At 44.3% G+C, this 13,132-nt stretch overlaps 1 protein-coding gene across 1 annotated transcript in view; it reads right to left on the bottom strand.

Annotated features, from left to right (window-relative positions):
- Positions 1-13,132, bottom strand: part of LOC133656008 (dnaJ homolog subfamily C member 16-like) — a 38,975-nt gene that overhangs the window by 22,102 nt on the left and 3,741 nt on the right. Inside the window, exons 3-5 of the mRNA XM_062056733.1 lie at positions 12,184-12,329; positions 8,956-9,131; positions 7,265-7,449 (exon numbers count right to left, since the gene is read on the bottom strand). Of these exons, the coding sequence (XP_061912717.1) occupies positions 7,265-7,449; positions 8,956-9,131; positions 12,184-12,329 (507 nt within the window). The remainder of the gene's footprint in view (positions 1-7,264; positions 7,450-8,955; positions 9,132-12,183; positions 12,330-13,132) is intronic.

Raw genomic sequence — 13,132 nt, forward strand, 5'->3', positions numbered from 1 at the left:
GAGCCGCCCTGATGTTGTTGTCACTGCATTGCTGCAGGAGCTTCAGGGCGGCTGGTACCAGTGGGTCTCTGGAGGGGAGGCGGGGCGTTGGCTCTGAGGAGAGTGTGAGCCTTTCATGGAGCAGGTGGTTCTCATCCATGTTTGCCCGGCCCGCCAGAGTTGCTACAGCACCTTGGCGACGAAGCTCAGCGGGTTGGATGCCTGCTAAGATGGGCAGTAGCTCCACAGGGGTGGGGCGCAGGCATCCAGTGATAACACGCAAGGCTTCGTTGATCGGGACATCAAGTTGTTTAGAGTGAGCACTGCGCGCCCAGACAGGTGCGCAGTACTCAGCAGTTGAGTAGACCAGGGCAAGTGCTGCTGTTCGCAGAGTTCTTGCCCCGGCACCCCAACCGGACCCGACCAACCGTCTCAGCAGTGAGACGCGGGTGTTGAGTTTCTTGCGTGTTGCCAAGAGGTGTTTACGGAAAGTGAGCGACCTGTCCAGGGTGACCCCAAGGTATTTAGGGTCAGGACGAGGGTCTTCAGGTGTAGGACGAGGCCGGCATAGGGTAAGGGAAGCCCCATCCGGCTTCCGCACCTCGAACCTGATCTCACGATCCGCTTCCCAATTGTATAGGTGGAAAGCTTGTGTCACCGTCTTGGATTCGCTGAGCTTCAATCTCCAGTTATGGAGGTAAGCCACTAAAGTCTCCATGTCCTGGCTTAGAGTTCCCTCCAAGGCCTGCCAGTCCCTGTCGGAGTGCAGCAGCGCGAGATCGTCTGCGTATGCGAACCTCCGTGAGACTGTGGCAGGCAGGTCGTATGTATAGATGTTATACAGGAGGGGAGCCAGGACAGATCCCTGGGGGACGCCATTTTTCAGGCGCCGCAACCTGCTTTTATCTCCGTTACTGGTGGTGAGAGTAAAGCTGCGGTTCCAGACAAGCTCCATGATCATTTTGACCATGTGCCTGTCTGGAAGCAGGCGGAGAAGTTTGCAGGTGAGGCCGCGGTGCCAGACTGTGTCATAGGCAGCAGTCAGGTCTATGAAGACGGCACCGGCCTTCTTTTTCGCCTCAAAGCAGTCCTCGATGTCCTGGGTAAGGAGGGCGACCTGATCCACCGTGGACTTCCCACGTCGAAAACCCGCCTGCTCCCGGGGGAGGTGGGGGTCTATGATGGGCTCGACACGGGCGTGAATCAGGCGCTCGAGGACTTTAAAGGGGACGCAGAGCAACGAGATTGGTCTGTAGCTCGTTACGTCATCCTTTGGCTTGTTCGGCTTGGGGATAGCGACAACAGTGGCCCTTCTCCAAATCCTGGGGATCCGGAGTTGGCGCAGGCAAGAAGACAGGAAAACTCTCAGCCAGGACTTCATTGCAGGGGCAGCGTGGAGCACGAGTTCTGGGCAGATGTTGTCAGGCCCAGCAGACTTGCCTGGTTTGGTATACTGGAGGGCAGCTGTGAACTCCTCCGGTGAAAACTCACCGGAGATGTTACACTCGCTAGATGTTGTTGTCCTCCAGAGGTCTGCAGTTTCCTGGCGCACCGCCCGGGAAAAATCTCGATTTATCCCGGTATATGCCCCGTTTTTCACAACCTGTGCTGCAATAGCATTTGCGGTAACGGGGCATGTTCGGGGTGCGCGCTCAGACCTACCAGTCAAGTTGTTCAAAGTGCTCCACGCGATACGGCTAGTGTGCGAGAAGTCAATGGAGTGGACTGCCTCTTTCCAGCGCTGGTGCCTCTTCCTTCCAAGAGTGGAAAGAAGGGCAGTGGCTGAATTGTTAGCCTCCGGGCCATAGGGAGCCCGGAGGAAGGCGCTGTAGAGGGTCTCGCACTCGCCATCCCAGCATGGTTTGTAGTTCTTACGCCGGCCGCGTGGGATGGCTTTTTTGGCCGCAGATGTTAGTGCCCTACAGAAGTCCTGGTATGCCTCGTCCACGTTGGGTGTGTCTGGTGGTGGGAGACACCGTGTGGACTTGTTGGTATGGAGGCGATAGAGTTTCCAATTGGCCTTCCGGAAGTTCCATCGCTTCATCGGTCCGCTCGGAACTGTTGTCACGAGGTCGGGCACCGATATCAGCGACGGTCGGTGTTGCGACCTGGGGAACATTCCTAGAACACGTCTGTCGGGGAGCTGGGTGTCCACACCGACACTCAAGAAAGCCAGGTCAGGGTTCGTGTCAGTGTTATGCCGAGCGGAGTGAAAGCTGGCTGGGCCCTTCGGGTTGTAGAGAAGGTTGAGCGAGTTGCGCTCTGCCCAGTCAGAAAGAGTTTCCCCGCTCGGTGAGGTGGTACTGTATCCCCACCGTGTATGCCGGCAGTTGAAATCACCAGCATATACACACGGTGGTTCAAGCACTGGCAGTGACACTGGCGTGAGTTGTGAGGGTGGTGGTTTGTAGACGTTGACAATTTTGATGTCGCCAACGTCCACTCGCAGCCACTCGATCTCGGAGTTGTCCGGTGATCGATCGGCGAGGGTCCAGCTCAGATCATTGTGGACAAACGTGGCAAGGCCATGCTTCTTGCTCAGGATTGACCCAGCTAGCGTGAAGTTGGTGATCGCTAGCTTGTCCGCTGTTGGGCGGTGGGTTTCCTGAAGGAGGATGACCATGGCTTGGGTGGTGTGGGCCATGTGCTCGATGACGGATGTTTTGGCATCTGTGAGCCCTTCAACGTTCAGTTGCAGTATTCTTGGTTGGAGACCGGCAGCAGTGTTGCTACCAGATCTCCGCCCAGACTGCCCCTGGACGCCAGAACGGGAGGGTACCCGAGTTGAAAGTTTTTTGTTTCGCCGCGTTGCCATGGAGTAGAGCAGCGCGGTTACTTGCAGGGATCACGGCGTGAACGTAAACTTTCTCGATCCGCCAAGCCCCCGTCTTTATCAACGGGACGGAGGTCGAGCGAGTCACCAGCTTCAAATTCCTGGGTGTACACATCTCTGAGGACCTCACCTGGACCCTCAACACCTCAGCGCTCATCAAGAAGGCCCACCAGCGTCTCTTTTGCCTGAGGAGACTGAGGAAAGCCCATCTGTCTCCTCAGATCCTGGTGAACTTCTACCATTGTGCCATACAGAGCATCCTTATCAACTGCATCACAGTCTGGTATGGCAACTGCTCTGCCTCAGAACGGAAAGCACTGCAGAGGGTGGTGGAAACCGCCCAACGCATCACCGGAACACCACTCCCTGCAGTTGAGACCATCTATCGCAGGAGGTGTCTGAGAAAGGCCCACAGCATCCTGAAAGACACCTCTCACCACAATCATGGACTGTTTGCCCTCCTACCCTCCGGGAGGCGCTACAGGAATCTCCGCTCCAGGACCAGCATGCTCAGGAACAGCTTCTACCCCTCAGCTGTCATCTCTCTGAACTCTGCACCACTCTGACAACCCCCCTGACCTGAACTCTCACCACCCGGACCTGAACTCTCACCACCCGGAATACTTTGAACTCTCACCACTCGAATACTCTGAACTCTGCTGTATATACTCAACTTTTTTACCCCCTACCCTACCTACCTACCCTACCGTCATTGTATACTTGCTGTGTGAACATATACATTTATTACTAGCCCTATATTATTCACTATCTGAACATAATTGCAATAATCCGTGATATACCTATTTATGTATGTAACCCTATAGCCGTATGATAGCATGTACATATTGCTGCATATACTGTATATTGATAAACTGATCCGGAAAGCCGGCCAAACTATTGGCACGCAGTTGGAGGCGTTTGTGTCAGTGAGGGATAGGAGGACACTGGACAAACTGCTCGGCATCATGGACAATACTGCCCACCCACTCCACCTGACAATTAAGGGACAGCGGAGCTCATACTCCAACAGGCTCCTTCAACTTCCTTCCCGCACTGTGCGATTCAAGAACTCCTTCATTCCACACTCCATCCAGCTGTATAATCACTCGGCATACAGCAATAGATGACATCTGCCTATTACCTGACACCTGACATGTTAGCTACTTCTTTGTTTATAATGTTTATAATGTCTATTTTCTATTTCCTGCTGGATCTACTCTCTATTTTATGCTGCTGCTGTCACATATACTGTATATACTGTAATATTGTACATGGTCATTGGTATATATTGTTTATATGTTATAGACATAATATAACATATCTGTATATATATTATTCTGTACACATATTATGTATATATTCGTATATATGTTAGATTTTTTATCGCTATATTAGTCTATTTATACCTGCATTGTCCTTTCCATCCTTACACTTTCCATCATTGTAACTGAGCTACTGTGTTGAACAATTTCCCTTGTGGATCATTAAAGTTTGTATTAGTCTAAGTCTAAGTCTAATATACTCTGAACTATACAACCTATATATACTTACACTACCGTTCAAAAGTTTGGGGTCACATTGAAATGTCCTTATTTTTGAAGGAAAAGCACTGTACTTTTCAATGAAGATAACTTTAAACTAGTCTTAACTTTAAAGAAATACACTCTATACATTGCTAATGTGGTAAATGACTATTCTAGCTGCAAATGTCTGGTTTTTGGTGCAATATCTACATAGGTGTATAGAGGCCCATTTCCAGCAACTATCATTCCAGTGTTCTAATGCTACAATGTGTTTGCTCATTGGCTCAGAAGGCTAATTGATGATTAGAAAACCCTTGTACAATCATGTTCACACATCTGAAAACAGTTTAGCTCGTTACAGAAGCTACAAAACTGACCTTCCTTTGAGCAGATTGAGTTTCTGGAGCATCACATTTGTGGGGTCAATTAAACGCTCAAAATGGCCAGAAAAAGAACTTTCATCAGAAACTCGACAGTCTATTCTTGTTCTTAGAAATGAAGGCTATTCCACAAAATTGTTTGGGTGACCCCAAACTTTTGAACGGTAGTGTATACTATACCACATCCGTTTGAGCATACCTGCTTACCTGTATATACTATATTTATACATATTCTTACTATTCTCACCAATTATACCTGTTTAAGTTTTGTTCAGCATACCACTCAGTTCACTCTTATTCATGTAGACATACCCTATTTAATCACCTGTACATTGTATATTACATTGTATATCACTGCTGCACTTTACTGTTTATTTGCACTTTGGTTGGATGCCAAACTTCTTTTTGCTGTACTGTACTTGTGCTGTGCAATGACAATACATTTGAATCTAATCTAATCTAATCTAATATCAACTAGGTATGTAACGTAAAACTCTTGACTACCGTTTTAAGTTAAAAATAAAAACTGTGATTGATAGCCACACTTTGATAATCTCACGGACGGACTGACGCAAGCTCAAATGCTAACATGAATACAGAACAAGATACATTTGTCAAGTGGGGGGGGGGGTCGCAGCTCGCTGCGCGGTTGTTCTTCCAGTGCAAAGACGGCTCCGGACGACAGCGTGAAAGTAGGCTTGGATTTATTAGACATAAATCACTCAAACTACCACAAACGCAAACAATAAAGCAAAAAAGGCAAGCGTGCCTAAAACACAAGTGAAGCTGCTACTGAGCAGAAGCTATGGCATGGGCAAGGACAAAACTTACTTGACATGAACAAGACGTAACAAGTATGACAGAAGTACAATGCAGGCAGAACGAGTGATCAGAAAGAAAGGCTTAAATAACACAGACATGATAAACAACAGGTGCGTGACTCAAAACGTGAAACAGGTGCGTGACATGACAGGTGAAAACTAATGGGTTGCTATGGAAACAAAACAAGGGAGTGAACAACCAGGAACTAAGAAAGTGTCCAAAAAACAAACAGAACATGGCCAAACAAAAACATGATCAACACAGACATGACAACATTAACATTTTTCCCTGTTAAGAAACGACATCAAAATGTTTATAAACACATTTCTGTCTGCAACTAAACGATTCAATTGTACACGTTGCTCTTTCAGCACATTAGTTCAAAGATCATATCATTGGAATTTGGTTTCCGGATTAAATCAATGTTGAAAATGAGTTGTTCAAAAGGGAAAGATGGATTCTGAAATTGGATTAGATCCCGGAATTCAATCCCAGTTTTAATCTGGGATTGAACAACACAAACCTTCAGTTTGTGTTGTTCAAAAACTTTTCAGTAAGATTTGACAATCTTTGTCTAAAAAAAAAACTGGATTTTCCTGATGCCAACAGGGTGTAGGGTTTCAGGAAAACTTTCAAATGCCCAAAGCCTATAAATAATATGTTCAGTCCAACATATGAGGTGGACTCAAAAGGCCCTTATTTCACTGCTGGGTTAGGGTTCTAGGTGCCTTTTTGTCTCAATGGTAGCAAGATTTGGTTTGAAATCACCCAAAATGTCTGGCCAGAAGAGGACCTTGGAGCAAAATGTGAGGGCCAGAGCGACAAGGGACCTTGCTAAATCAAAGAAAACCCAAACGAGCAAGCATTTAAGAAAGGTGAACACAGTGGACATTAATTCAATGAGTTGTAGAGGAAAGTTGCTCCTAATGCAGAGGAAACATTCACTCTGGATGCCAGCACTACTTCTGAAGAACAAAGTGGACGCTCATTGGTAGAGAAAATAATAATAATAAATGACTTCTCAAAGGAAAAGAGCAGGAGCAGAGACCGTCCGAGCAGAGGAAGAAATCAAACTAAGCAACCTGCAGCAAACCAAAGTGAAACTTCAGATCCTCCTCCTCAAAGCAAAGCTTGAAAATGTTGCTCTCTCCTCCTCACAAGAGAAAGCACCCTGAACATTCTTTATTGTGTAACTATTGGGATATTTAGCTATTTATTTTGAATAAAATAGCCACAATAATGTATATTTGTTGTGACTCAAATGCGAGGTCATAAAATAAATGCAAGCGGATGTTTGTTATTTTTGTCTGAAAATAAAAAACACCTCTTCTAGCTGTTGTTCTTTAGCCCACATTGTGATATGTTGTCCTAATCCTTTGGATTTGCTCAGCATGTCCAAAACTGCTCTTCTGGATTAGGTTGATCCAACTCAATGTTGCTTTGAAAAACTGGCGTAAAAGTAAGACTGATTACCTGATTCTGGGTTCCAAAAATGGGATTTCTAAATCCTGGTCATTTTTATCAAATGTTTTTTACAACTAGTCCACAGTGTATACTCTGAGGAATAATATACATAGGTGTTTCAACGCCGTGAACAGAGTAGGACCCCACAGCGCCCCCCAGAACATGGAAAGTTTCCATAAATTTACCAGACATCTTAAGCGTTAAACAAAAAAAATGAAAATAATAAAATAATAATATTAATCATTAGGCGTTATCGATTTTACCTTTTGCACCAGTTTATTTGGCAGGAGGTCCTCAATGAAATGTCGCAGGTAATCTGGAACGATAGCCTGATGGAAAAAGGTCACTCTGCCGTTCAGCAGTCCGATGATTGAGGGAGCGCGGTGAGCTCCCAGCTGGTTGGCTAGACGACGCTCATAACCCAGGTCCACTATGCCGATGCCCACACCTGGACACAAGAAACAAATCCAGTGTAAAAAGGACTTAGGCCAGGGGGGCCCAAACATTTTGCCTCCAAGGGCCCAAGTGAAAATGTTACCATGCGACATCACGAGTGAGGAATTCAGCCTCATACTGGCAATAATTCACGATAGGGTAGTAGAGACTGTCACAGTCATGTGCATAATTCAGTTAGCATACAACTCTGCGTTATTTAACCTCAAAATGTTCCAAAAATTTAATTTTTTGTTATTCTGTAACCAGTTCCTCCTCGATATTTCATCCGATCGCTTTCAAAAGTTACCCAGACAGATTGGACATATGGAGGATGCTCATGATAGGACGTGGCGACCAAGATGAACATTCTCCATAAAGCCTCAAAAAGTCGTAACTCAAGGGGTCTTAAATTCAAACGCAACTAGTTAGCTCATGAAATGTTTATTTTTTTTTTTTTACAGATTTCACAGGAAGAAAACTGGCAACTCAGTCACCAGAATTTGACTGTAAAATGTTTTTTTTACAGCAAGTGTACCATTGTTGTGTCATACATAGGACTGGTCTATACCTTGTGTTTACCTAAATAGTTAATTGTTTGTCATTATTACATGTGAGTGAGCCTGATTTGTGGATTACTTTGAGTCTTTCTATTGTTTTTTGTTTTTGTTTTTTTAAAGGTGGTGGTTATGATATGTAACTGGTGAGGAGCGAGTACATGAGTAATTCTGGCTATTAACGTGTGTGAATGTGAATGAGGTTGTGCAAAATTATAAATTTATTTTATTTGAAGAACTGGACTTTACATTTATATGGTTTCATCCCACATTACACTGAATTTGAATGATTACAAAAAGTAAAATAAAATGTCTTAAATACTAAAAATACTTAACACTTAACTAAACTCAAACATTTAACACATTTCCTCTACTTTGAATACTTGGACAAAGGAAAGTATTCTGGAAAATTAAATATATTTGCACAATTTTTGAGAAACCTTTAATTAAATTGTCTGTTTTATAGAAGATGCCTTTAATCTGAAATCACATACTTGAAAAATGTTCGTACTTTAGATAAGCTCAATCCATTTATACCTAGGGATGTATACCGGTATTTTTATAAGCGGTTCCTAATTAGGGCGGTCCATGAGGACCGTGAAGATTCTGGACTAACGATACTGCTATCGGTATTTTTTGTTCCAGTTGAGCGGCATAATTATTATGACACGCTGTCACATTTAGTTCAGCTGCAGATGGAAGACATTAGAATCAGATTTGAATAATGACAAATAAGGAAGCAACACCACACTAAAGTTTGCAACAACAATACTTCCTCAGTGTCAGTTTAAAATGAACGCACTTTACTCACTTTTGTCAACCGTCCTCCTAGAGATCCATTAATCCACTGGCCAATATTAATTCACTCAAAAAAGTGATACATTTAAGTAATATAATCATCCCTAAAGTTGCTTTTAGAAATGAGAAATTTGGCGCAAGCCTGAAAATGTGTGAATGTGTCCTACCCAGTGGCTCCAGGTCCTGCACAATCTCTTTCCACACAGGCTCCATGTGGATGCAAGCAAAACACCACTCCGAGGTGACTTTGATGAGGTAGGGCTTCTTGTGGCTGTCTGGAAGGACATCGCTGTTAAACTGACCATGGTGAAGCAGGTACTTGCTGTCTGCAAAGTCCCTGGACCTGCAGGAGAGACCAACAGGATATTGAGCTTTTTTTCCCCAGAGTTAAGCCAAGAGGAAACTTAAGTCCAGTCTGTGTTTAGCAATCTTAGCAGTTTAAACTTCCACACCTGCATGACAGTTAAATGCTAACTAAATAAAGGTGCTTTGACCGTGACAGTTTGGCACTGTAACAGATTTATATTATTTCCTCTGAGGAAAAGTTGCTTTAAAATACAAACTTATCAACCACTTTGATGTCCCCAGCAACCACAACCCGGGTGCCAGACTCACACCACCGCCTATAACACCATACCACAGACCCTGGTCATCTATAGTTAGGGCTGAGTCCCTCACTGAGCATTTGGGTCCAGGACTGCCTGACCAATAGACCAGGTCTATTCAAACATCACCCACATAGACTTGAGTAGTGGGCTGCATCACAGATAACGACGAGTCTGAGTACACAGAGGAGGTAGAACATCTGGTGCAAAAGCAACAACCTTTACAACCATGTGAAAAAGACCATGGACTTCATGGGAAGTCAGACACCCCCCGGATGAACAGCTGTGGAAGTGGTCTCCGGCTTTAAGTATGTTGGGGTTCCCTTTCTGTCTGCTCAAGGAGGCACACTGGCACCACTACTTCCTCAGGAAGTTGCGGTGTTGGACTAGGGACCTCCATCTTTCGGAGCTTCTACAGATGTGTGGTGGTGAGCACCGCCAGCACCAGCATAATGGTGCGGCAAAGCAGCTGCAACTAGGAAAGCTGCCCATAAGATGGTGGGGAGTAGCCTTCCCACCACCACCACCACGGACATCTTCATCAGAAGATGCAGACAGAGGGCTCTCTGCATCGCCAAGGATTCCACACACTCTCCTTATTCCCCTTTGATCCCCTCAGACGAGGGTATGACCACCAGACTGAAGAACAGCTTCTTTTCAAAACTACATTGGATAGAAATCCCCCATCACAATATATTCTCTGTTTCTATTCTATTCATAATCCATGCCTAATGGCCTATGCTAGTAGTCTAGCATAGGCCATTAGGGGACGGCGTGGAGCAGTTGGGAGAGTGGCCGTGCCAGCAACCTGATGGTTCCCGGTTCGATCTCCACCTTCTACCAACCTCGTCACGTTCGTTGTGTCCTTGAGCAAGACACTTCACCCTTGCTCCTGATGGCTCGTGGTTCACTTGCATGGAAGCTCCCGCCATCAGTGTGTGAATGTGTGTGTGAATGGGTGAATGTGGAAATAGTGTCAAAGCGCTTTGAGTACCTTGAAGGTAGAAAAGCGCTATACAAGTACAAACCCCGTTTCCATATGAGTTGGGAAATTGTGTTAGATATAAATACAAACGGAATACAATGATTTACAAATAATTTTCAACCCATATTCAGTTGAATATGCTACAAAGACAACATATTTGATGTTCAAACTGATAAAAAAAAATGTTTGTGCAAATAATTATTAACTTTAGAATTTGATGCCAGCAACATGTGACAAAGAAGTTGGGAAAGGTGGCAATAAATACTGATAAAGTTGAGGAATGCTCATCAAACACTTGTTTGGAACATCCCACAGGTGAACAGGCAAATTGGGAACAGGTGGGTGCCATGATTGGGTATAAAAGTAGATTCCATGAAATGCTCAGTCATTCACAAACAAGGATGGGGCGAGGGTCACCACTTTGTCAACAAATGCGTGAGCAAATTGTTGAACAGTTTAAGAAAAACCTTTCTCAACCAGCTATTGCAAGGAATTTAGGGATTTCACCATCTACGGTCCGTAATATCATCAAAGGGTTCAGAGGATCTGGAGAAATCACTGCACATAAGCAGCTAAGCCTGTGACCTTCGATCCCTCAGGCTGTACTGCATCAACAAGCGACATCAGTGTGTAAAGGATATCACCACATGGTCTCAGGAACACTTCAGAAACCCACTGTCAGTAACTACAGTTGGTCGCTACATCTGTAAGTGCAAGTTAAAACTCTCCTATGCAAGGCGAAAACCGTTTATCAACAATATCCAGAAACGCCGTCGGCTTCGCTGGGCCTGAGCTCATCTAAGATGGACTGATACAAAGTGGAAAAGTGTTTTGTGGTCTGACGAGTCCACATTTCAAAATGTTTTTGGAAACTGTGGACGTTGTGTCCTCCGGACCAAAGAAGAAAAGAACCACCCGGATTGTTGTAGGCGCAAAGTTGAAAAGCCAGCATCTGTGATGGTATGGGGGTGTATTAGTGCCCAAGACATGGGTAACTTACACATCTGTGAAGGCGCCATTAATGCTGAAAGGTACATACAGGTTTTGGAGCAACATATGTTGCCATCCAAGCAACGTTACCATGGACGCCCCTGCTTATTTCAGCAAGACAATTCCAAGCCACGTGTTACATCAACGTGGCTTCATAGTAAAAGAGTGCGGGTACTAGACTGGCCTGCCTGTAGTCCAGATCTGTCTCCCATTGAAAATGTGTGGCGCATTATGAAGCCTAAAATACCACAACGGAGACCCCCGGACTGTTGAACAACTTAAGCTGTACATCAAGCAAGAATGGGAAATAATTCCACCTGAGAAGCTTAAAAAATGTGTCTCCTCAGTTCCCAAACGTTTACTGAGTGTTGTTGAAAGGAAAGGCCATGTAACACAGTGGTGAACACGCCCTTTCCCAACTACTTTGGCACGTGTTGCAGCCATGAAATTCTAAGTTAATTATTATTTGCAAAAAAAAAATTCAGTTTATGAGTTTGAACATCAAATATCTTGTTTGTAGTGCATTCAATTGAATATGGGTTGAAAAGGATTTGCAAATCATTGTATTCCGTTTATATTTACATCTAACACAGTTTCCCAACTCATATGGAAACGGGATTTGTATAACCCATTTACCATTTATCCTTCTTGAGGTTCTCATTAGGCTTAACCTGGGACCTGGGGAACTCAATTCTGTGCCACCTTGTATATGAGTCAAGTTCCTTGAATCATTGAACAGACTGTGTTGGACCTCTTGAGTACCACTCTTGGTTTCTGCCTTAGGTTGTCATTAAATCAGACATGTAATGGAATACCTGGGGAAATGAAAAAAAGAGTCATCAAAGTAGAAGCCGTTATGGAAGCTCCGGTAGCCTTGATGATGAGACTGGCCAAATGGCTGGTTGTCGTCCATCTGCCCATAGCGGTCAAAGTTGGCCCGTCGCTCCTCATTGGACAAAATCTGCACGTCAAACAAAGATGAGCAACAAAAGTTAATGTGTTATGTTGGAGGAAATTATGAATATTTTGTCTCCCGGTTTAAAGGAGAACTGCACTTTTTGGGAATGTTGCCTATCGTTCACAATCATTACGAAAGACATGACGACAAATGGATGTTTTTAATGCATTCTCACTCGTTAATAAACTTAAACAAAAGTCAATGGGAAGTCCTCTATTCCGCCCATAAAACCCAATAAATAAACATCTGAGAACCACCAAAAATACTCAATTTACATTTTGTGACTTGAATATAAACAAAGTACCGGTACTAGTGATATTGTTATTATAAATACTAACAAGTATTAGTGATATTGTTATTATAAGTGCTAACGCAGACAGACTATTTATAGCAGCGCCGTGATCACTTCCGGTGTACCAATGTTGACATGATTGACTTATCAGCTGCTTCCTCCTTTCTTTTCTCGTCAAACCTTATTCTAGATCATAAATCTTGCCTCTCACCTGTATAGTAGAAAGATGAGGACGTATTCCGACAAGTTGGTACTGTACAGCCCTTACCTTTGGGCTGGTACAGAGGGCGACTGTGTTGACCAGTTTGACGCGTGTAAATGATAGAATGTCCAGTACTGTAGAACTGTGTTTGGATATGACAATCCGTTTATTTCAGCTATCTAAATTAAATCAAATGTAAGTTATATAACATAAAGTATGCATTGGATTTTTTGTTTCTGTCTTTGTGTGCACACACTATTATATGGCCATATATTAACCCGTGTAGCGCGCTACATACCTTTACTTTGTTCT

The sequence above is a fragment of the Entelurus aequoreus genome, linkage group LG01 (genome assembly GCF_033978785.1).
Source record: "Entelurus aequoreus isolate RoL-2023_Sb linkage group LG01, RoL_Eaeq_v1.1, whole genome shotgun sequence".
Lineage (NCBI taxonomy): Eukaryota > Metazoa > Chordata > Actinopteri > Syngnathiformes > Syngnathidae > Entelurus > Entelurus aequoreus.